The sequence below is a fragment of the Lactuca saligna genome, chromosome 3 (genome assembly GCF_052625555.1).
Source record: "Lactuca saligna cultivar CGN05327 chromosome 3, ASM5262555v1, whole genome shotgun sequence".
NCBI lineage: Eukaryota > Viridiplantae > Streptophyta > Magnoliopsida > Asterales > Asteraceae > Lactuca > Lactuca saligna.
In genome coordinates this window covers 7983657-8008185 of record NC_136419.1, presented here as the reverse complement: position 1 = coordinate 8008185, position 24529 = coordinate 7983657, and the positions used below count along the sequence as shown (strand labels likewise).

The 24529-nt window shown below is 40.1% G+C and overlaps 1 protein-coding gene across 1 annotated transcript; it reads right to left on the bottom strand.

The window, feature by feature from the left end:
- Positions 1-1228: 1228 nt before the first annotated feature.
- Positions 1229-3510, bottom strand: LOC145034387 (BTB/POZ domain-containing protein At1g63850-like). Its single transcript, XM_078982780.1, has 2 exons — positions 2338-3510; positions 1229-2259 (listed from the first exon to the last, which is right to left on the bottom strand). The coding sequence occupies exons 1-2, from the start codon at positions 3358-3360 to the stop codon at positions 1351-1353; spliced, it is 1932 nt and encodes a 643-aa protein (XP_078838906.1). The 5' UTR covers positions 3361-3510; the 3' UTR covers positions 1229-1350.
- Positions 3511-24529: the final 21019 nt, after the last annotated feature.

Genomic DNA, 24529 nt, shown 5'->3' with positions numbered 1-24529 from the left:
ATTTATGAAACTTGAACAATATATCGCACAACTATATATCTTTAAAACGATTATATCGGATTTTTTTCTTAATTATCTTAAGTGACAGATCCAGAAAGAAAAGTTAAGAGTTGCATAAATTTTTTATGGGTTGCATTACTAGAAAAAACATCATTTCTAAATGTTTTTCTGCTACAAAATCATCAATAAACCGACAAATTTACACTAAATTCATAATTATCAAATTTTTTGATGGACTGTCAATGGATTCATGACAAATTTTCAACGGGCTTGTGATAGATTTTGATGATTTTTCACTAAATTTACATTTGACGGGAAAATTTGAAGTATAGTCCATGCTATCCTGTGGAACATAGTAAATCCGCCACATACTATTTGTCATTCGTAGCTTATAACCCACGTAAAACATTAAACCCGTATAGATAATATTTATTAGGAGTAATTTGCTCATTTTGCTGATTTGCTCCTTTATATGTATATTGGTAATTGTTAAATTGGTATTAGTTTGTTACCGATATATTACTTTTTATGAGCAGTAATATTCAAGGGCATATTAGCAGCGAGATTTTAGCTTCTAGTTTTTTTCTTAAAAAAAACACACTTTTTGAAAATACAATATTAAAATAACCAATATTAATATCAATTAACCACAAAAATACAATAAAACAGGAATTTCTATGGTTGATACATTGGACTAGTGACGTAATAGATCAAGTAAGTGATAATATTTGTTAAATCGGTGGGATCATATTAATCTTCCAACATTTCTTGTCCCCTTTCTTTCAGATTTTATAAATAATTAATAAATTGAATATAACTTTCACAATGTTCCTAAGAAAAGGAAAATAACACCTAGACTTGAAACCAAATACCATCCGCATTTGACCATTTCATACTCGTAAAAAGGTGCATTATATAACATTCTTATGTCATGATATATGAAGAAAGACACTTATACTCCATATAAAATATCAAGTCTAATTGAAGATGTCATGAAGACCAAAAGCTTCACGACACTAAGAAAGTAAAAGATTGTTCAAACTTTTTTGATCGAATATCCATTAAACTACAAGCCAAGTAAGAACAAAAATGTAACTTCTTGTATTTCATATAAAGGTATAGGCCACCCTTATATAAAGGTATACACCATATGTGGACTTTGTTCCACCTGGTAAATCACAATATAACAGAGATTTCTCATGGATTTTTCACCTACTTACCATTAAGATAATCATCAAGACCCGCATCATATATAAATTAAGTGAAAAAATGCAAAATTAATTGAGATAGCAATGACATTGGTTGCTATATGAAAAAAGAAATTAAACAAACACACAATGGTTTGAGCAATCATGTGTTACAAACATTTGGCATTTGGGGCTTTCTCCAAAACGCTCTTTTCCACCAAACTTCAAACCCTCTTTGTATATTCGGGCAATCATCACCCGAGTTTAAAAACCGGTCAAACCACGACATCAAGATTTCTTGTTGCCAAGGAAGAGGCAAAGTCAATATGGTATTGCTCAACCCATCTTCAACTAAATTACGATCTAGCCCTTTCAACCCTCTCCTCATCCAAGCAAAATCATCATAAAAAGGGACCAACCATGTTTGTAAAAGCAAGCATCTTGACTCTTTGGAAGCCAAGAGTTGACCTTTTCCAATCCCAACAAAGAATCTTGCTGTAACTCTACTGATTTCGTATCTATGAAGGGCAGGCACTTTGGAATGGACTTGAGATAATTCAGTCTGTGATCCCCATATCTTTAAAAAATCCTCGGATATTTGTCTATCGATTAAAATATCAAGAAGCCAATGTAGATTACCCGATTGTCGTGTGATTTGAGCCACTTCTTCAAAGTCTCCTTTAGAAGCTTTCAAGAAATGGTGTCGTAACAAATTTAAACATTTATCACAAGCCGAATACAAAGATTCTTTCTTCAAATCGTTTCTTGATGAATTTTCATGAAGCATTTTTGAGACCAAAACTTTCATCTCTCTTCTTGCTTTTTCATCTTTTCCTTCTAGAACTACGTGTAAAAGCTTAAGAAGTACTTCTTGGTTGTCGTTGGTGTCATCTTCTCCAGGTGTAACATCTACGGAAACCCTTTTTAAAACTTCACCTGCACCGACTCCTTCAAGCCTTAGCTCAGATAATAAAGCTGCAACTTTTTCTTCTTCATCCTCGGCCCATGGAGCAGCTTCTAAGTACTCCAAACAAGATAAAACTCCAGCGTCGAATCCGATTGCTGCAGATACCTGTCTCACAGTAATTTAGTTGTATAAATGATTAAGCTTTATAATAATGCAATGTGAATATATATGATATGATTATACCTTCAAGATACCAAGAACCCTAGGAACATCATCCTTCATCAGCTTCCTCCTTAAATCTTTACAATACATCAACCTAATCGACTCTATGTACACCTCGATATCATCACAATCAGAAATCTCAACAACGAACGGATTAACATTATCAATTAAACCTTTTAATGGTTGCCCTTGTAGACCCAATTTCCGACGATAATCAGATAGCTTATCTGCGAAAAAACGACTGTGAACAACTAAGATCTGCCGATGAACATTCATAGAAACACTAAACCCATCTTTGGAGCTCAAAGTGAGCTTCACATCACTCGAATTTGGATCATTGAACTGATTGCCGGGGCTACGACAGGACAGAATATCAGACAGTCTTTGTTGCATCAAAATTTGCTTGTCAATTATCATCGGCGGTGGGATCACATGGCCATTACTGGGTCTTTTTGGAGTTGTAATTGAACCATTGTTGGGGATCTTAGAATCGGGTTCGTTAGCCATCATTTCGAAAAGGGTGGGGCTGGATCGGGTTCTATCGTTGGTCGGTGGTGGCGACGATACGGGATTTAAAAGTCCGGCAGTAAGGGCAGAGTTAAATTGGGTGAAGGAAGACGGTAGTGCTTCTTGATTGTTGCCGGCGGCGCCGTAGACAGTGGTGGTAGTTGTCATTGTGGGTATCGATCTGGGTTTTTCAAGATTTGACCGATAATTGAAATGTGAAGGTTGAGTGTTTTCAGTGGATAAAGATTCCGGTGAGGGAGACGCTGCTGGTGGAATTGAAATGGGTTGTGGGTTAGTGGCGGTTGTTACCGACGGTGGAGGTGGGGGCTTGTAGGAAGAGACAGCGGGAGGGCAGCACCAGGAGGTGTTTTCAGGGGAAACAGCAGATGGGTGATGGTGGTGAGTGGTGGTTGTATTAGAAGTCGCGGAGGTGGAAATGGTGGTTTCTTTGATACGGCGGCGTCGGAACCTAATGGTGGCTGTGGGTTTCTTCTTCTGAGGGTGGTTGTTTGACTGTGAAGAGGCAGTAGCTGCCATATGAATGGGGTGGTCTTTTGTTGTTTTTTAGGTTAATTTGGCATCTAAGTTGTACAGATCAAGATATCTTGTAAATCTTGTTTGTTAACGGCGGTTGATACAAGACACTATGTGTAATGATGTTGTGTGTGAGAGAGAAACTGACAGCTGTCACAGTTTATATAGGATGTGTCATAGACAACAAGAAGATCCGATCCATATTGGATTCAAATACATATATGACAATAATTCAGATATCGTTTGAAACTTGAAAAATCAAATACCACTGCTATGCTATTGAAAAACAAGGACCATTTGACGGTGAAAGAACATACAATTGGGACAAAACTGATATTTTCTCCGTACCTGAGACTTGCGTGTTAAACTCTTGATAGGAATAACACTAAATTACATAAATGGTCCCTTTCATTTGATGGATCAATGCATCCTTGTTCAAATTACTTTTCTTGCATGAGAAATATATTTATTAAGGTAGTTAATTTTTTGGTTTGTTTACGTCTAAATAATTATATTTGTTTTGTACACATCTAGGTAACGAACGTTTTGGAAACGTTCTATGACAATTATCACTGGCTATAGCAGGTTACATCCGGTCATAACCGGTTATAATGGTCATATATAAATACTTCTAAAAAACTTGTTATCTACATGTGTAAAAAAAAAATAGTGAATAAACCGAAAATGTAAGAGTAATTTACACGAATGGTCCCTATGGTTTGGATAATTTGTGTGTTTGGTTTCTAACTTATTTTTTTAACTCGGATGATCCATACTGTTTATTTTTATTGTGCATTTGGTCCATGACTTACCTCAAAAGACTGTTGTTTCCTTTTAAATTTATTTTTTAATTAATTTTCTTATTTATGTATTCATTTTTTATATATTAAAAAAAAATAGACCCCATATATTTGTATCTCCTCACCCTAAACCTAAAACCACATTTGAGAAAGTTAAGTTGGGTCCCACCAGCCATCATCCCATCTCTCATACTCATCAACTTCTATTTCATTTCTATCTTTAGTGATATTAACATCTTCATCATCCCTTCTTTATTCGATCCTTCAACTACGACGAACCAACACCACAACCCTTTGTTAGGGTGCAAAATTCTCTTTGGATGTGGAGTGTAGGCTTACCATCTTGTATTTGAATGGGTTGAGTCTTTCCAATAAATAGGATGTGGAGTGTAGGCTTACCATATTGTATTTGAATGGGTTGAGTCTTTCTAATAAATAGGAAGTGAGTGACTCTCATTATGTATGAGACCCGTTTGGAGAGTTGGTTTAATGAGAGAAAAACAAACCCACTTGTACTCTAACTATTCTAATAGAGCTTAAATGTGATTATTTAATCCTTGTGTTCTTGATTCTTGTATGATTCTATAGATCTATTCAATTCTGCATATGTCATCATAATTAGGATCATTACATTTGGTATCAGAGTGGTTCTTTTACTTGTCATGGATAGAGGAACCTGTTTGCACTTCAAGAACCCGTTTATCGGGAATTATCGGTAGAGTTCTTTGCTACCGTTAGTTTTGAAGAGAGGACTATGGACTTTGATTACGAACGGGCGCTAGTTTTCCGATTAGGTGGGGTATTTCGAGAGTGCAGTCTTCGTGAGTTCGCTTGGCGCATGGGGTTATATACAGAAGTGGAGACTCAATCCCCATTCTTTGTGCCTTTTCTACTTGGGTGTGTTCGGAATTTTACTCCCGACACTTTGAATGTTCAGTTTTGGCGGGCTATTTCAAATCACGAGTACAATTCTCATGACTTTAGTGAAGCGTAAATTCAGAATCCTGTGTATCGTTTTCTTCATCGCCTTGTCACCTTTTCTATCAATCACAAGCACCATGGTGATAAAGTTTCCATTCAGAATTTGTTCTATCTATGGAGTATCATTACTCCCGGGGTTTGTTGTGACTTGCCATATATGCTTACAAGATTCATGGGGAAGAAAGCGGTTGGTTCTAGGCAAGGGAGTCCGATAACGGGTGAACATTTGGTCACCCGCCTTGCTTGGTCGTATGGTATTTTATCTCATGAGTTTGTGCAAAATCTTACACGTTTTACCGACAATGAATTATCGAGTCAAATGTTGGGAGTTATATGGGTGGTGGTAAATGTCGGGGGCAACTATGTTATACCCCCGGAGGATGGAGAGCAAGAGGAGGAGCAATCGGAGCAACAACCTCCAGCAAGGTCCCGTAGACGAAATGTTAGAGCCCGGGGAGAAGTTGAGCGAGGACGTGCTGCTCAACAGCATGAGGGAGGAATGCCCACCGACCCATTTCAAAGCTGGGTTGGGTCCTATTTGGATAATCTTCGCGGTGGGATGCATTACAACACGAATATGTCGAAGGCCATGTTTTCTCTCATGGGCATGGTTCGACCACCTACCGTGCTGCCACAGTGTCCATACATACCTACTTGGGAGGAGCTTTGGATACCAATGGGAGATGGAGAAGGACCTATTGGAGTACAAGGACATACCGATGATGATTGATTTCTTTTTATTAGTTTTTATTTAGTTTTTATTTGGTTTTGTTTTGTGTAGTTTTTGGATTGTTTTTAAACTTATGGTTTGTAAGACTTTGTTTGATTATTATGTTACCCTTTTATTTCTTTTTGGTGGTTTAATTTCATATTGCTAAGGAGTCTCGGGAGTAGAGTCAAGTCGAAAGTAAATACATCTATCCAAGAGCCAAATGCACACACTAAAACACTTAGAATGGCTCACAAACACTCACAATAGCACTAGGGTTTCGAGATTTAGGGTTTGGGACTTGGAGGATGTAAATGAGGCCAGCATGAAATGTTTAAGGTGTTTAAATAGGGTGAAAACCCCGAAAATTAGGGTTTTCTCCATGTCGGCCTACTCGTCGATTTGAGGCCTCCCAATTCATCGAGTAGGTTATTTAAATTACGCAGCCCTTATGATCTCTACTAGATGAGTTTGGGGCTTCCAACTCGTCAAGTTTTTCTTATAAATTGAATAATTAATAAATTAAATACATACTAGGGACCAGGCGTTACAAATGTCCCCCACTTATCTTAGACTTCGTCCTCGAAGTTTGTTGTGGCTGGAAATAGCTCTGGGTAGTGTTCCCACATCTCGTCCTCCGGCTCCTATGTCCATTTCGAGCCTTTGCGGTGCTGCCACTGCACCTTCACTAACTCTACCCTCTTGTTCCTCAAATCCTTCGTCTTCCTGTTGAAAATGGCTACTGGTATCTCAATGTAGTTCAGGCCGTCATCCACCTGAATATCATCTAAAGGCACAACTGTAGAGTCATTCGCTAATCACTTTCGTAGCTAGGAGACATGAAAAGTGTAGTGGATCTGTCTAAGTTCTTCCGGAAGATCCAACATGTACGTCACCTTGCCCACCCGGGCTATAACCCTGAAAAGTCCGATATAACTGCGGCCCAGCTTGTGCCATTTTCTGAAGCGGGTGACAGCTTTCGACGGTGACACCTTCAGAAGGAGCATATCCCCGACCTGAAACTCTATGTCCGATCGGTGTCGGTTGGTGTAGCTCTTCTGCCAACTCTAGGCTGTCTGGAGTCTACTTTGGACCTACTGGATCTTCTTCGTCGTCTTGAGTACCACTTTGGTACTCCCCATGACCCTCTGTCCCACCTCACCCCAACATATCGGGGTCCTGCACTTCCTCCCATCAAGCATCTCAAAGGGAGGTTGTTCTATGCTAGCGTGATAACTGTAGTTATATGAAAATTCCGCTAACATAACATACATATCCTAATTGCTGCCGAAATCCAATACACATGCACACATGATTTCCTAGAGAGTCTTGAGTGTCCTTTCACTCTGCCCATCCGTATGAGGGTGAAAAGCTATGCTAAAGTGAAGACGAGTGCCTATCTCGTCATGAAACCGCTTCCAAAATCTGGAAGTCAAACGAACATCTCGATCTAACACAACCGACATCGACGCTCCATGACGTGACACCACCTCGTGTACATAGGTTTCGGCTAGCTTCTCAGCCGATATACTCTCATGAATCAGGATGAAATGAGCACTCTAGGTCAACTGATCCACGATGACGTAGATAGAATCTACCCCACGTGCGGTCCTGCGAAGCTTTGTGAAGAAATCCATAGTGATGTATTCCCATTTCCACATAGGAATCTCTAACGACTATGTCTTGTCGTGAGGTCACTGACGCTCGGCCTTGAATTTCCTGCAAGTCAATCACCGCTCCACATATCAAGCTATGTACCGCTTCATGCAGGACCACCAATAATCAGGGTGAAGATCCCGATGCATCTTCATCCCCCCGGGGTGAATGGAAAATCTCGACTTGTGCGCCTCCTCCATAAAAACCTGGTGCACTCCACCCCAGTAAGGAACCCAGGCCCTACGATGTAGGATCAACAATCCACATCTATCATAATCGAATGAAGATACCTTCCCTATAACCCGCTCGCATTTTCGGCGCTCCATCTTCATACCCTCAACCTGAGCCTCCCGTATCCGCTCCAGCAGTGGAGTAATCACTGTCATCCTCAGACAAATATCCTAAATCGGATCTGCGAGTTCCTTGTGGCTAAGAACATCGACCACCACATTAGCATTCCCCGACTTGTGCGCCTCCTCTATAAGAACCTAGTGCACTCCACTCCAGTAAGGAACTCATGCCCTACGATGTAGGATCAACAATCCATGTTTATCATAATCAAATGAAGCCACCTGCCCTATAATCCGCTCGCACTTTCGGCGCTCTATCTTCATACCCTCAACCTGAGCCTCCTGAATCCACTCCAGCAGTGGAATAATCACTGTCATCCTCAGGAAAATATCCTGAATTGGATCCGCGACCGCCTAGTGGCTGAGAGCATCGACCACCACATTGGCATTCCCCGGGTGGTAGAGGATCTCATAGTCATAATCCTTCACCACATCCAACCAACGCCGCTGCCTCATGTTCAGATTTGGCTGATCCATCAAGTATCACAGGCTCTTATGGTCCGTGTAGATAATACAGTGGACCCCATAGAGGTAGTGTCGCTAAATCTTGAAGGAAAAAACAAATGCCCCTAACTCCAGGTCGTGTGTCAGGTAATTCTCCCTGTAAGGCTTCAGCGCCTCGAGGTGTAAGAGATGAAGCGCCCTCTCTACATCAATACTACACCTAAGCACGTGATAGACGTGTCACAGTACACTACGAAATCCTCAACTCCCTCTGGCAGGGTCAATATCGGCGCCTTGCACAACTTCTGCCTCAAGGTCTCGAAAGTTGCCTGCTGCTCAGGCCCCGAGTGGAATGTCACCGACTTCTTGGTCAGTTGGGTCAGTGGAACAACAATCTTGGAGAAATCCTGGATGAATCTTCGATAATAACCTGCCAGACCAATAAAAGTCTGAATCTCGGATGGAAACCTCAGAACCTCCCATCTCATCATGACCTCTACCTTGGCTGGATGTAAGTCCCCAAATCTGCTTGAGTATCAATCAGATCTGTTTGATGGTGCGGAATCCTAATCAAATAGATGATTCCAGATCAAAAAGAAGAGAAGGAGAAGAAGAAGATGATGATGAATCTTGAATGTATTGATGATATGATTGAAGTTCCTTACACATGATTCACTTTCTCTCTCTAGAAATGTCACACCCCCGAACCGGACGGTGGAAACGTCCGAGGGCTATCGTGACTCATTGAATACCATCACAATGCATATACATGAAACATAACATTATACATCACCAACATTTGGAATGATACAACTGGTAGCGTTTACATTCATTAGATTGTTCAAAACATTATATTCTCAAAAAAATAACTGTTTGATACTACTTAAACCACAGCAAAACGTCATAGAGTACAAATCATCCTTCACCTTATCTGTTACATGAGAATACAAGTATTTTGAAAACGTCAACATATGAAATGTTGGTGAGTTCATAAGTAGTGTTTGAAATCCAATGTATTGTTTGAAAACCATCAGAAAATCCGATATTTTCTAAAAATAGAATAGTGTAAAAATATGTGATGATCCATGAGTATGCTTGTTTGAATTCTATAGATGTAAGCGTAAGAGTTGTGAAATTCGACCGGTAATTCATAATTGTACTTGTTGAAAACCCTAGGAAAACCCGACGTTTTCCTATCACTTTGCTTTACTTAGTTTGTGTACCGTTGTTTCGTTGCGTTAGAGGAAATCGTTGAGCTCCGGAGGCATTGAGAATACAGTAGGTGGTGAAGTGTTGTGACGTGCGTTAATGAAAACGTCCAATCGACATCCTTACAAGCGATCCCTTAGGCGTCACTCGTAATTCTTCACACAACTCAATCCTCCCGGACTTGTGTAGTCCCACGACCGGAGGGAAGAAGAGAAGGTGCGAAACCCTTGGTATTTCCCCGCGTCGTTCAAGACCATTGCAATTGCGAAGGGCCCGAAGCCCAACCCGCAATCGTGAGTTACAGACTTTACTAGCAGCACTGAAGGACCCTTGGGGACCAGCAGCATGTTTGCCATTGAAAGTCCTTTTACGTTATGTCGGATCGGTAAAACCCAACACTTCGTAAGAGAGAGGTCTTCGGGCCTTAAGATCAGGTCATTGGGCTAGCTAGGCTCAACAAACAAGATTTTACACTTTTGGGGCCCAAAGATGGTGCGTAGACGTCTGTGCACACTCGCATGTATAGTGACTTCCCAATCGTTATTAGTTATGAATCGTAATGTCGTAATGTCATCGTGTCGTCGTGTTAGTAGTTTCGGATTTTTATTGGTTCGAGACCGAACCAATTCGTTTGACAACGACTTTTGGTATTGTAATGTATTGTATTTCGTCGATAGGCGTGGTACCATCATTTGGTCAAATTGCATGTATTGAACTAGCCTTGAGAATTTTCTGTTTTCAGTCCCTCCTTATTTGTAAAATTTACCCTTTTCACCCCTTTATTTAAAAACTTTCCGGTTTGGTCCTTAAATCAATTTTCTTGACATTTTAACACCAAAAATTATTGAAATAAGTATTTTCCAGCATATTTTTCATAGAAAACAGCTTAAGTCCTTGAAATTGCAGTTTTCTCGGTTACAACCCCTCTTTTTCGCAATTTTTACATTTTTGGCCCAATTTGGAAATTTTTTTGCAACTTTGGTCCTTTTTAAATTTGAAAAGCATTTTAAACCTTTGAAAAGTACATGGAACACTTATAGTCCACTGTTTTACAGAAAAATGCAGTTATGGTCCTCCAAAATAGAAAATTTCGCATATTGGGCCTCATTGGGCCGAAAATGTCATCTTTAGCCCAATAAGCTTGGAATTTATGTTTTTAACCCTCCAAATAGTATATTTTCAGAAAATACATTATGTAAACTGTTTTGACTCATCTCACCCATCAGATTTCGAAATATTTCATTTTAGGCCCTTCAACTTTGTATTTTCAACATTTTATGTCAAAAAATATGAGTTTTTAGCCCAAATTAAGTGTTGTCAAGCCATTTGGCTATTTTTCCTAGTATACTTTGCATGTAGTAATATATTTTATGCTATAATAAAATACATGTCTCGCTTTTTAGCATTTCATACTAGATCTAGCATCAAAATCATACAAAACATACATATAAGCATAGAAATCAACCACAACATACACATAATGATGGATCTACACCTTTGCTTGTATTCTCCCCCCACAAAAACTTATAAAAACCGAAAATAAGGGGGTATGAAACTCACCTTGGGTGTTGATTCGGTTTTTGAAGAAAGAATGGAAGAAATGAAGTGATTTTTGGCCTTTGCACTCCTTGATGAAGTTTTCGAGTTTATGGAGTTTTCTAGAGTGCAAGATCACGATTTTTGCATGGATTAGGAAGGGATTTTGATAAAACAAGGAATACAAGTCATAGATCCAAGCAAAACCTTACCTTAGATGATGACTAACTTGCAAGATCCTCTTGAAAGCTCCTAATTTTCGAGATTTTTGGAGTGGGGAGGAAGGATTGGTCTTGAGTGATCTAGAGAGAATGGGATGGATTTTGTGAGTGTGTGTGTGTTGTGTTCGGCCGAGAGTGAGAGGGAGGAGAGGAGAGAGTGATTTAAAGTGATGTGCATACATGGAAGTATGAGATATTGCATGGATGTCCATTAGGTAATAATGATGTGGCACAAGAAAGTCAAGCCCTTCTCTTGGGCTTGCTTTGGGCCGAGAACATGGAAGGAGGAAGGAAAAATTTGGGCTTTTTGCTCCTAAGCCCAATATTAGAGTTAGTCTTAGGTATTTATTGGCCTCATAAAATAAAATTGTGATTTTTATGTTTTAATAAGCTAGATTGGGTTAATCATGGATCAAAGCTTTCAATTTATTTCATTCTAGGCCCAATATGGCCCATAATATTGAAATAAATGAATGTGAGTCCAATTAGAGCCCAATTAGGGTTATAAGCCCATGATAGTCCAATTGGAAGCTTATTGGTCCATTTGGATCCAATAAGGAAGTTCTAGTCCAAAATGGACTTAACAAGAACTTCTAGGGTTTTCCAATTGCTTGATGTAGTGAATTGGGGTTTAGTTTTCCATTGAGTAAGCATCATACTTGCTTTTGAGTTTTTTTTTTTTTGATTTCAACATTTACTTGAGTATAGTGATTACAAGACATAAAATTTCTAGTTGTGACATCATCCCCCCGTTAGAGGGAATTTCGTCCCGAAATTCTGTTTGAAAGCTAGATTTGAGAAAGCTAGAATAGGTGAGGGTACTTTTGCTTCATTTGGTCTTCGCGTTCCCAAGTGAACTCTGGCCCACGCTTTGCGTTCCACCGTACTTTCACGATCGGGATGCGACTCTGCTTAGTACGCTTCACCTCCATGTCCATGATTTCGATTGGTTCTTCAACGAACAGGAGTTTCTCATTGATTTCGATTTCGTCAAGAGGAATGACGAGTGTTTCATCTGAGAGACACTTCTTCAGATTATAGACGTGAAACACGGGGTGTACACCGTTTAGCTCTGCGGGTAGTTGCAGTCTGTATGCTACTGGACCAATTCGAGCGACGATTTCGAAAGGTCCAATGTATCGTGGATTCAGCTTTCCCCGTTTTCCGAAACGCATAACCCCTTTCCAGGGCGAGACTTTTAACAGTACTCGGTCACCGACCTGAAATTCTAAGGGCTTTCGCCGTTTATCAGCGTAGCTCTTTTGTCGGTCACGCGATGCTTGCAATCGAGCTCTGATTTGAACAATCTTTTCCGTGGTTTCACGGATGATCTCCGGTCCCGTTAGTGCTTTGTCCGACGTATGGGTTTTTGCTAGCTAGGTGTCACCTACTTCAGCCCAACATAATGGTGATCTACATTTACACCCGTACAGTGCTTCGCAAGGAGCCACCTTGATGCTCGAATGGTAACTATTGTTGTATGAGAACTCGATTAAGGGTAGGTGGGTATCCCAAGACTTTCCAAAGTCTATCACGCATGCGCGGAGCATATCTTCGAGCGTTTGGATGGTTCGCTCGCTTTGACCATCCGTTTGTGGATGATAAGCGGTGCTCATATCGAGGTTTGTTCCCATCGCCTTATGGAGTGATTGCCAAAATCGGGACGTGAACCTACTATCCCTATCCGAGATGATAGATGTTGGTATTCCGTGGAGTCTCACGATCTCTCGAATGTATAAACACGTCAATCTCTCCATCTTGTACGATTCTTTAATTGGCAGGAAATGGGCAGATTTCGTCAGTCGGTCGATTATTACCCATATGGTGTCTAATCCATCTGACGTTTTGGGTAGCTTGGTCACGAAATCCATAGAAATCCCCTCCCATTTCCACTCAGGGATTGCCGGTTGCTGTAACAATCCTGAGGGTTTTTGGTATTCCACCTTTACTTTGGCGCACGTAAGGCACTTACTGACGTAGGTCGCGATTTCCGCCTTCATGTTAGGCCACCAATAGTGTTGTTTAATATCCAAATACATCTTATCGGAACCGGGATGAATGGAGTATCGCATCTTGTGGGCTTCCTTCATGACAACATCTCTAAACCCTCCAAATTTAGGGACCCAAATACGGTTCATGAAATAGTATACTCCATTCTCCTTTGCCTCCAGGTTCTTTTCCATTCCGCGCAATACTTCGCTTGCTCTATTTTCCGTCTTCATGGCCTCTGACTGGGCTACTGCAATTTGAGTGGCCAGGTGTGATTGAATGGTTATCGAGAGAGTTTTCGTACAACGATTAGAGTACTCCTTCCGACTTAATGCATCAGCTACCACGTTGGCCTTGCTTGGGTGGTACTTAATCTCACACTCTAATCATTTAGCAACTCAACCCATCTTCGTTGCCTCATGTTTAACTCCTTTTGGTTCAAGATGTGTTGGACACTCTTGTGATCCGTGAAGACGGTGCACTTTGTACCGTAAAGGTAATGCCTCCAAATTTTTAGGGCAAAGACTACAGCTCCTAACTCTAGGTCATGGGTCGTGTAGTTTACTTCATGCGTCTTTAGCTGGCGGGATGCATAGGCTATCACTCTCCCACGTTGCATGAGAACGCAACCTAAACCCTGATTTGATGCGTCGCAGTAGACTACAAAGTCTTCCGTTCCTTCAGGCAGAGATAGTACAGGTGCGCTACAGAGAGCTTGTTTCAAGGTTCGAAACGCAATCTCTTGTTTGTCTGTCCATTTGAATGGTACGCCCTTTTGCGTAAGCGAGGTAAGTGGCTTGGCGATCTTAAAGAAGTTTTGAATGAACCTCCTATAGTAGCCTGCTAATCCCAAGAATTGACGAATTTCCGTGGGCGTTGTCGGGATTGCCCATCCTTCTACAGCTTTGACCTTAGAGGGATCCACATGGATTCCATCTTGGCTGACTACATGACCTAGGAAGTTCACGCTCCGCAGCCAGAACTCACACTTGGAGAGTTTGGCGTAAAGTTTTTCTGATCGTAGAGTTTCTAAGACTTGTCGAAGATGTTGGCCATGCTCTTCCTTGATTCGAGAATAGACGAGGATGTCATCGATAAAAACAATGACAAAGTTGTCGAGAAACGGTCGGCAGATTCGATTCATTAGGTCCATAAATGCGGCAGGGGCATTCGTTAGATCGAAGGGCATTACGACAAATTCATAATGTCCGTAGCGAGTTCGGAAAGCGGTTTTTGGAATATCCTCTTCCCGGACTTTGAGTTGGTGGTATCCGGACCGTAGATCTATTTTAGAAAAATAACTAGCTCCTTGGAGCTGGTCAAATAGGTCATCGATTCGTGGGAGTGGGTAGCGGTTCTTGATTGTGAGTTTATTTAACTCTCTGTAATCGATACACATTCTAAAAGATCCTTCTTTCTTTTTGACAAAGAGCACCGGAGCTCCCCATGGCGAGTAACTAGGTCGAATAAATCCCTTGTCCAAAAGTTCGCTAAGTTGGCTGGATAATTCCTGCATCTCGGCAGGAGCCAACCGGTAGGGTGATTTAGCAAGAGGAGTTGCTCCTGGAATAAGGTCGATTCGAAACTCAACCTGTCTCTCTGGGGGTACTCCCGGAAGATCTTCAGGAAACACGTCCAGAAATTCACATGCTACGGGAATGTCTCGAACGTTAATCTCCTCCTTGGTTTTATCCACCACGTGAGCCAGGAACGCCAGATTGTTCCTTCGTAGATATTTTTGTGCTTTGATACACGAAACGAGGCGAAGGTTCATGCTAGATTTGTCTCCGTAAATTACTAGGGTTTCGTGATTTGGAAGACGAAGACGGACGGCCTTCTCATGGCACATAATTTCGGCATGGTGGGGGCTTAACCAGTCCATGCCAATGATCACATCGAAGCTCCTAATTGACACTGGTATTAGATCTATTCGAAAAACGTGTTGATTAAGAGTTAGGGTACATCCGGTGTAGATTTCCCCAGTGGATTCGGTTTTCCCATTGGCCATTTCCACCGTATAGGTTTCATTTAACTTTTGGGGCAGTTGTTTTAATAAGTGCTTAAACTTATTGCTTACGAAACTTCGCTCCGCTCCGGTGTCAAATAAGATGCATGCATATGCGTGGTTTAAGAGAAACGTACCGGTAACAACAGAGGGGTCTTGAATAGTCTCACTCTGACCCATGGTCAACATCCTTCCTGTTCCTCCATTTCTTAAATTGTTGTTGTTGGGACAGTCTCGGCGGATGTGTCCAGTCTTCCCACATCCGAAGCAGGTGTAGCTAGGCCCTGCGCTATTGCCGCTGGCATGGGCGTTGTTGTTGTTGCGAGGGTTGTTGTTGTTGATTCCCTGATTTTGGTTATGGGGAGGGTAAGCCTTGCAGTACTTTGCGGTGTGACCCCTTCGGTTGCAACTGGTGCACTGAAAATCCTTGCATTCTCCATAGTGATGGAAACCGCACTTGTTGCATTTGGGAAGATTACCGGAATAAGGTTTGGAAGCATTTGAAGTGGCTGAGGTTGGAGCATGTGGTGCGGCTGGAACCGATGTGGTAACAGCATTAACCGCCACTGTCTGCTGCTTCTTGGAGGTGTCAGGGCCCTGGCGCCCCTTCCTCTTATTGTTCTTTCCCCTCTTGCCATCTTCCTTCGTCTTCTCAGCCTCCACTGGCTTCTCTCCCTTTTTGTTGTTATGGTCGTACAACCTTTTTGCCAATCTCTTTGCACTGTCAAATGTTTCGGGGTTTGCAGCTATCACATTCCCTTGAATTGGTGATGTGAGTCCCCAGATGAATCGCTCAATCTTCTTTCCTTCCGAGGCGATCATACCCGGGCACAGCAGAGATAGTTCGCTAAATCTCGATATGTAGGCATCGATATTCGCGTTCTACACAGTGAGGTTCCATAGCTCTTGTTCCATCTTCTGTATTTCGTCTCGTGGGCAGTACTCTGCCATTAACATTTCTTTCATCTCTGTCCACGGCATAGAGTTGGCTACAGGGAGTGTCATGGATTCTACATGTCCGTTCCACCAGGTGAGTGCTTGATCCACAAAAGTGCAGGCTGCGAACTTCACCTTCATGTGCTCAGGGCAGTCGCATATCTCGAATACCGACTCCACCTTTTCGATCCATCGCTTAAGAGTGATCACCCCTCCAGTGCCATTAAAAGTTCGTGGTTTGGCGTTTGTGAAGTCCTTGTAGGTACATGTCTTGGTGGGTCCTTGATTCATTCCATTGTTTGAACTTCCGGCTCCTTGCCCATTGACTCCTCCATTGTTCCCTTATTGAATTTGCGCAATCGCTGCAGTGACTGCTGCAGATACAGCTGCCTGGAAAGCGGCTGAGTCAACTTCAGGTGGGGTTGGTCCTGGGTTTCCGCGAGCAGGTCGGGGAGGCATCTTTCTGTCACAATACGGAAAGATGTTGAGGGTATGTTGTTTCGGTGAGGTCGTGATCCTACTGACTAGGTGCATGGTACGAACTTAAACACTACTACCATTGACCAATCAATAATAATATCTCAACACATAGCAATTTGCAATATCGTAATGAAACACGTAAAAATTTATTAATATTATCCGCATTTGATACCTGAAAATTTGCTCGTAGGAGCATTCATGAGTGATACTAGTTCGACAGCATAACGACTCTATGAGTAGTGTAGTCACTTAAACATAGAGTCGGAGTACATAGCATATTTCCTAACGACCTACTATGATAAGTCTATCCCTAACCGCGATGAGCTGTGTCCTACTATAACGGTGAAATCATATGCCGAAGTGCTGAGCCAACAGCTGAGCCATCTCATTCATGTCTACAATGACATCATCCCTCTCCAGCTCTGCTTGCACGGCACGTGCTTCCATGGCGAACAGTTGTTGCCGCAAGTCGGCAATCTCGGCTTCTGGGGAGCGATTTTCCCTCGCGGGATTCACTGGTGGGACGTGGTGATCCTGTTGTGCTTCGCTAACAGGAGATGTGACGTGATCTATATCCGGGGCCTGATCCTCCCCTATGTCATCGTCGGTCTCCTCGAACTCGTAGTCGGTATCCATGTATTCGTCAGGTTCAACGCCGTGGACTCCCTCCTGATTCCCCTCTGGTTTGTTTTCGAGTATCTCGTGTGCTCCTAAGGCTTGGTGAAACTGAATGCCCTGATGCTCTCCTTCCATGAAGACTGGGAGAAAGTATACGAACAAGCTATCACTTTCCTATGATTCTACCGCTATTGCACAAGCTAAACAGGCGTTCTCTTTTCGGTGGTAGGGGTATGGTTTTAGATTCCCTAGAAATCCCGATCTCATCAGGATGTGTGTTAGCTTTACGTTGGAGAGAATGTAGTTGATCAGGCTGCATTCACTCCTTGGTATCACTAAGAACAGTTCCCGAATTAACCGAGACACTAGTATTATTTTTGTTTGGTTCGGCGTTATGTTCCTATTCCTAGTGCAAACAAGGGTGTTTTATTTACTTGTTTTGTTCAGAGTTATGTTAGTCCCTCTTTTTGGTTTATAGTTGCATATCCATGTGTGGCTAGATATGCTAGTTCACTATAAACAAAGCTCTGATACCAACCTGTCACACCCCCGAACCGGACGGCGGAAACGTCCGAGGGCTATCGTGACTCATTGAATACCATCACAATGCATATACATGAAACATAACATTATACATCACCAACATTTGGAATGATACAACTGGTAGCGTTTACATTCATTAGATTGTTCAAAACATTACATTCTCAAAAAAATAACTGTTTGATACTACTTAAACCACAGCAAAACGTCATAGAGTACAAATCATCCTTCACCTTATCTGTTACCTGAGAATACAAGTATTTTGAAAACGTCAACATATGAAATGTTGGTGAGTTCATAAGTAGTGTTTGAAATCCAATGTATTGTTTGAAAACCATCAGAAAATCCGATATTTTCTAAAAATAGAATAGTGTAAAAATATGTGATGATCCATGAGTATGCTTGTTTGAATTATATAGATGTAAGCGTAAGAGTTGTGAAATTCGACCGGTAATTCATAATTGTACTTGTTGAAAACCCTAGGAAAACCCGACGTTTTCCTATCACTTTGCTTTACTTAGTTTGTGTACCGTTGTTTCGTTGCGTTAGAGGAAATCGTTGAGCTCCGGAGGCATTGAGAATACAGTGGGTGGTGAAGTGTTGTGACGTGCGTTAATGAAAACGTCCAATCGACAACCTTACAAGCGATCCCTTAGGCGTCACTCATAATTCTTCACACAACTCAATCCTCCCGGACTTGTGTAGTCCCACGACCGGAGGGAAGAAGAGAAGGTGCGAAACCCTCGGTATTTCCCCGCGTCGTTCAAGACCATTGCAATTGCGAAGGGCCCGAAGCCCAACCCGCAATCGTGAGTTACAGACTTTACTAGCAGCACTGAAGGACCCTTGGGGACCAGCAGCATGTTTGCCATTGAAAGTCCTTTTACGTTATGTCGGATCGGTAAAACCCAACACTTCGTAAGAGAGAGGTCTTCGGGCCTTAAGATCAGGTCATTGGGCTAGCTAGGCTCAACAAACAAGATTTTACACTTTTGGGGCCCAAAGATGGTGCGTAGACGTCTGTGCACACTCGCATGTATAGTGACTTCCCAATCGTTATTAGTTATGAATCGTAATGTCGTAATGTCATCGTGTCGTCGTGTTAGTAGTTTCGGATTTTTATTGGTTCGAGACCGAACCAATTCGTTTGACAACGACTTTTGGTATTGTAATGTATTGTATTTCGTCGATAGGCGTGGTACCATCATTTGGTCAAATTGCATGTATTGAACTAGCCTTGAGAATTTTCTGTTTTCAGTCCCTCCTTATTTGTAAAATTTACCCTTTTCACCCCTTTATTTAAAAACTTTCCGGTTTGGTCCTTAAATCAATTTTCTTGACATTTTAACACCAAAAATTATTGAAATAAGTATTTTCCAGCATATTTTTCATAGAAAACAGCTTAAGTCCTTGAAATTGCAGTTTTCTCGGTTACAACCCCTCTTTTTCGCAATTTTTACATTTTTGGCCCAATTTGGAAAATTTTTTGCAACTTTGGTCCTTTTTAAATTTGAAAAGCATTTTAAACCTTTGAAAAGTACATGGAACACTTATAGTCCACTGTTTTACAGAAAAATGCAGTTATGGTCCTCCAAAATAGAAAATTTCGCATATTGGGCCTCATTGGGCCGAAAATGTCATCTTTAGCCCAATAAGCTTGGAATTTATGTTTTTAACCCTCCAAATAGTATATTTTCAGAAAATACATTATGTAAACTGTTTTGACTCATCTCACCCATCAGATTTCGAAATATTTCATTTTAGGCCCTTCAACTTTGTATTTTCAACATTTTATGTCAAAAAATATGAGTTTTTAGCCCAAATTAAGTGTTGTCAAGCCATTTGGCTATTTTTCCTAGTATACTTTGCATGTAGTAATATATTTTATGCTATAATAAAATACATGTCTCGCTTTTTAGCATTTCATACTAGATCTAGCATCAAAATCATACAAAACATACATATAAGCATAGAAATCAACCACAACATACACATAATGATGGATCTACACCTTTGCTTGTATTCTCCCCCCACAAAAACTTATAAAAACCGAAAATAAGGGGGTATGAAACTCACCTTGGGTGTTGATTCGGTTTTTGAAGAAAGAATGGAAGAAATGAAGTGATTTTTGGCCTTTGCACTCCTTGATGAAGTTTTCGAGTTTATGGAGTTTTCTAGAGTGCAAGATCACGATTTTTGCATGGATTAGGAAGGGATTTTGATAAAACAAGGAATACAAGTCATAGATCCAAGCAAAACCTTACCTTAGATGATGACTAACTTGCAAGATCCTCTTAAAAGCTCCTAATTTTCGAGATTTTTGGAGTGGGGAGGAAGGATTGGTCTTGAGTGATCTAGAGAGAGTGGGATGGATTTTGTGAGTGTGTGTGTGTTGTGTTCGGCCGAGAGTGAGAGGGAGGAGAGGAGAGAGTGATTTGAAGTGATGTGCATACATGGAAGTATGAGATGTTGCATGGATGTCCATTAGGTAATAATGATGTGGCACAAGAAAGTCAAACCCTTATCTTGGGCTTGCTTTGGGCCGAGAACATGGAAGGAGGAAGGAAAAATTTGGGCTTTTTGCTCCTAAGCCCAATATTAGAGTTAGTCTTAGGTATTTATTGGCCTCATAAAATAAAATTGTGATTTTTATGTTTTAATAAGCTAGATTGGGTTAATCATGGATCAAAGCTTTCAATTTATTTCATTCTAGGCCCAATATGGCCCATAATATTGAAATAAATGAATGTGGGTCCAATTAGAGCCCAATTAGGGTTCTAAGCCCATGATAGTCCAATTGGAAGCTTATTGGTCCATTTGGATCCAATAAGGAAGTTCTAGTCCAAAATGGACTTAACAAGAACTTCTAGGGTTTTCCAATTGCTTGATGTAGTGAATTGGGGTTTAGTTTTCCATTGAGTAAGCATCATACTTGCTTTTGAGTTTTTTTTTTTGATTTCAACATTTACTTGAGTATAGTGATTACAAGACATAAAATTTCTAGTTGTGACAAGAAAACACCTTAAGCTTCACACACTTAAGTTCCTCTCTTCTTTCACTCATCACTCTACTCCTCACCCCTTACACCTATATTTATTGGGAACATGGGCCAAACACAAGTTCACGGCCGTGAACGGGTTTACGACCGTAAACGTGTTTACGGCCGTAAACACATAAAATATTACATAAAAATACAATTACCCAGAAAAGCAAAGTATAAACCATATTTTTGACCCAGCAATCTCCCCCTTCGTTTATAGCTTTTTTTCTTAAATGACCCAACAAGCTCCCCCTAAAAAGTAGTTGGGTTTTCTTGTCAATCTTCATTGAATGCTTGGCTTCAACATTAATCTTCAAATTCTTCACAACTTTAAGATGAACTTGATGAATCTTCAATGAATGACCTCATCTTGAGCAATTGTGCTTTTCTTCAGAATTTGACATTGAACGCACATTGGGCGAGGATGCTTGATGTATTGATTCTTGAAAGATAGCGCTTTCAGCTTGAGAATCTTCAGAGATAGCATCAGAGAGAACAAATCTTCTGGATCACTTCAGCATGTTCATACATAGCAGTAGACTGATTGAGGAGGCTTCAATGCAATCCGTCAAATAATCTTCAAATTTAGCTTCACCTTGCTTCTGGGGTTGAAGGATTGAATTTTGAAAGAATAATCTTCATTTCTTGCTCCTTCGAATGAGAATTCTTCGATGCTCATGGATGAAGCCTTGACTCAGAAAATCTTCAATACAGTCTTCATGAGTCTCATCTACATCTGAATTCATTTTTCAAGACAAAACAAAACTAAAAGAAAACTTAGCATAAAATATTTTTGGATTTTTCATATTTTCTAAAAAATGATAAAATAGAAACAAAAATATTTTTGGATTTTCTAATTTTTGTGAACAAGAAATAAAAAAGAAATAACACTATTTTTGGATTTTTAATTTTTCTGATTTTTGTTTGATTTTTGATTTTTTTTAATTCCCCCCCTATATTTGTGCATAAAAGAAAACTATGAACAAGTTTAACAAAAATAAAAACAGAAGCTAAATTTAAGACTATTTTGGGATCAAAGTTGTCAGGAAATCCAATATCGTTTATCTGCACACACCTACATGTTTAGATCTATTTAATCACCGGTATTGTGATCCACTTAAACACAAAGGATGTTGACAAATTGGACAGGTTATAAGTGACAAGACAGTCATATCTATATTCTTAAATGGACATTTAGCTGACGACGACCAAGGATATTGTTGTCCACTTAAATTAAGCAGTGAGATCTACAGACAACCTATTAAATGGTTCAATTTTAGATGAACTAGAACGTGTTTCCCACTTCCCAACATACCCCGGTAATTTAGAACTTCCAAATAACTCCTTACTTTAGGTGAGTATTCAATCATTAAGAAAGAATTCAGATATAGAAGTTCATATGTTGTATCCTAGGTCGGATGTCTTCCAATCACACAGAGGGAACAACATATGACTAACATATATACGGGTTAGAAAGATAGAATATTGCATATGCTGTGTCCCAGGTCGGATCTTCCGATCACGCAGAGGGGACAACATATGGCTAATAGATAGAAAGAATTTCAGAGATAAGGAGGTGCATAGAATTATAATTGCATATGTTGCACTCCAGGTCGGATCTCTTCTAATCACGCAGAGGAAGCAACATATGACTGACAGATAGAAAGCAAGAAAATAATTTCCTACATACCTACTTTATCAGAACCCCCCAGTTGCCCTATCAGATCCAAAATTATGGACATAAGTCCGTACATCAAGGAAGAGTTAAGCCACAGTTCTAGATGCGTATTAATTTAGTGTATCTTGTGGGTTCCCGTGTTTATCTCACTGCTCAATCTACCCAAGCATCGTATGGTCAGTCCAAATGAAACTATCTAAGTCTATATTGTATAGTCCTTTCATGGTCAATCAATGTCTAGTCCTTTTTGAATCCTTTGTGCCTACCAGCACATTGAACACAGAGTCTAGACAATTCGGTTTTAGTGCATTACACACATTATAAATTTCCCTTTAGCACTAGACTTCATATCACTTCCTAATAATAACTACTAATGAAAAAATATTAAGAAAATGAAAAATTGTCTTTAAAACGAATCGGAGTAAGATAAACTCAGGAGTATAGAGAATAAAAACGCAAACCGTAATTCACCGATTGGATTTGCATCAAGAAGGTCTGAGAACAGCATGCATAATCTCACAACAAATCTGAAAACTCTTCATGTCATTAAGCACTAACCCTATTTGTGATCTCTTCCTTTCCTCCTTTCCCGCAAAGGACACATGCTCTCAAACAAAGTTTTGAGTGTTGCACAGTTGAGAGATGCCTCCTATCATGTGCCTGAAACAGCCACTATCAACAAATTGAAATATGATGATATGCCTCCATAGCTACTAAGTGAGCTTGGAATGGAATTCATGTGCTTGTGATCATAACTATACTGTTGCGTAATCATTTTCACGTCGTATACTTATATAAATATGTACCTATTGAATTCGAAAACATACACATATGCGTAAACATTAAACATAGTACGAAAAGGGGTTGAGAATCTAGTGAGACTTGTCGGTTGGCACCTTTGAGTGTATAATTGTAGCTTGTAGTTATAATCAGAGTTTCCTGGATGGAAAGCGAGAGTTTGTGTATAGATCTATACGGGGTGACCCCTCACGCCTTAGCTGCTCGCTACAACTAGACTAGGCCAGTCTAGGGCGACAACATCCTTATCAAGATTGATATTTGGAAAAATACCAAGATGGATGACCTAGTCATTATCATGCATGGTTATAACGGTTCATTTAGGGATTCGATACCCAAAAGTTAAACCTTTTAAAGATAAACTCTTTGAGGGTGTAAATACAAAACTCTTATTTAATGATACAAAAATCTAAACATTGCTATAAAACTGAAAATATCGGATTTTCTGGGGTAATTATTCGTGCATATTTATCAGTCATTCGAAATACAATGAATCTAAACTACTTTTATACAAGTTATAACTAAGAAATTCACACATGCATTTATACTGGATTTTCACATCATTTTCAGACAATTTTAAGAAAATATCGGATTTTCTGGGTTTTTACGAAAACTTTTACTCAAACATACTTATGAACTCACCAACATTGTATATGTTGATCGTTTTCAAAATAACTTGTATTCTCAGGTAATCGTTAAGCTGGAAGATATGTGAGTGTGTTTGGTTTTGTTTATGTAATGTCACTTATCGTACTTTGAATAATTTGAATTTATGTATTTTAACAATGTACTTGATGTGAACAAGGTTGGTTGTATTATGTAATGTTGGTGATGAATGTGTTATGTTTCATATATGTTCATTGTGATGATTATTCAATTGTTAGTCACACGAGCCCCCAGACGTTTCCGCCGTCTAGTTCGGGGGTGTGACAGGTTAGTATTAGAGTAATGTTTATAGTGAATTAGCATATCTAACCATACATGATATGCAACTATAAACACAATTGGACTAAACAACTCTGAACAAACAAAAAAAAGCTTAATAAAAGCTTCTGGAGGAAATTGAACACTATGCTTAATAAAAACAATTTCTCACCTTTGTTCTACTGGTCTCAACTTGATCCGCCCATCTTTTAATCACCAATGTATCACTATCCCGAAAATGTTCGATATTATAATTCA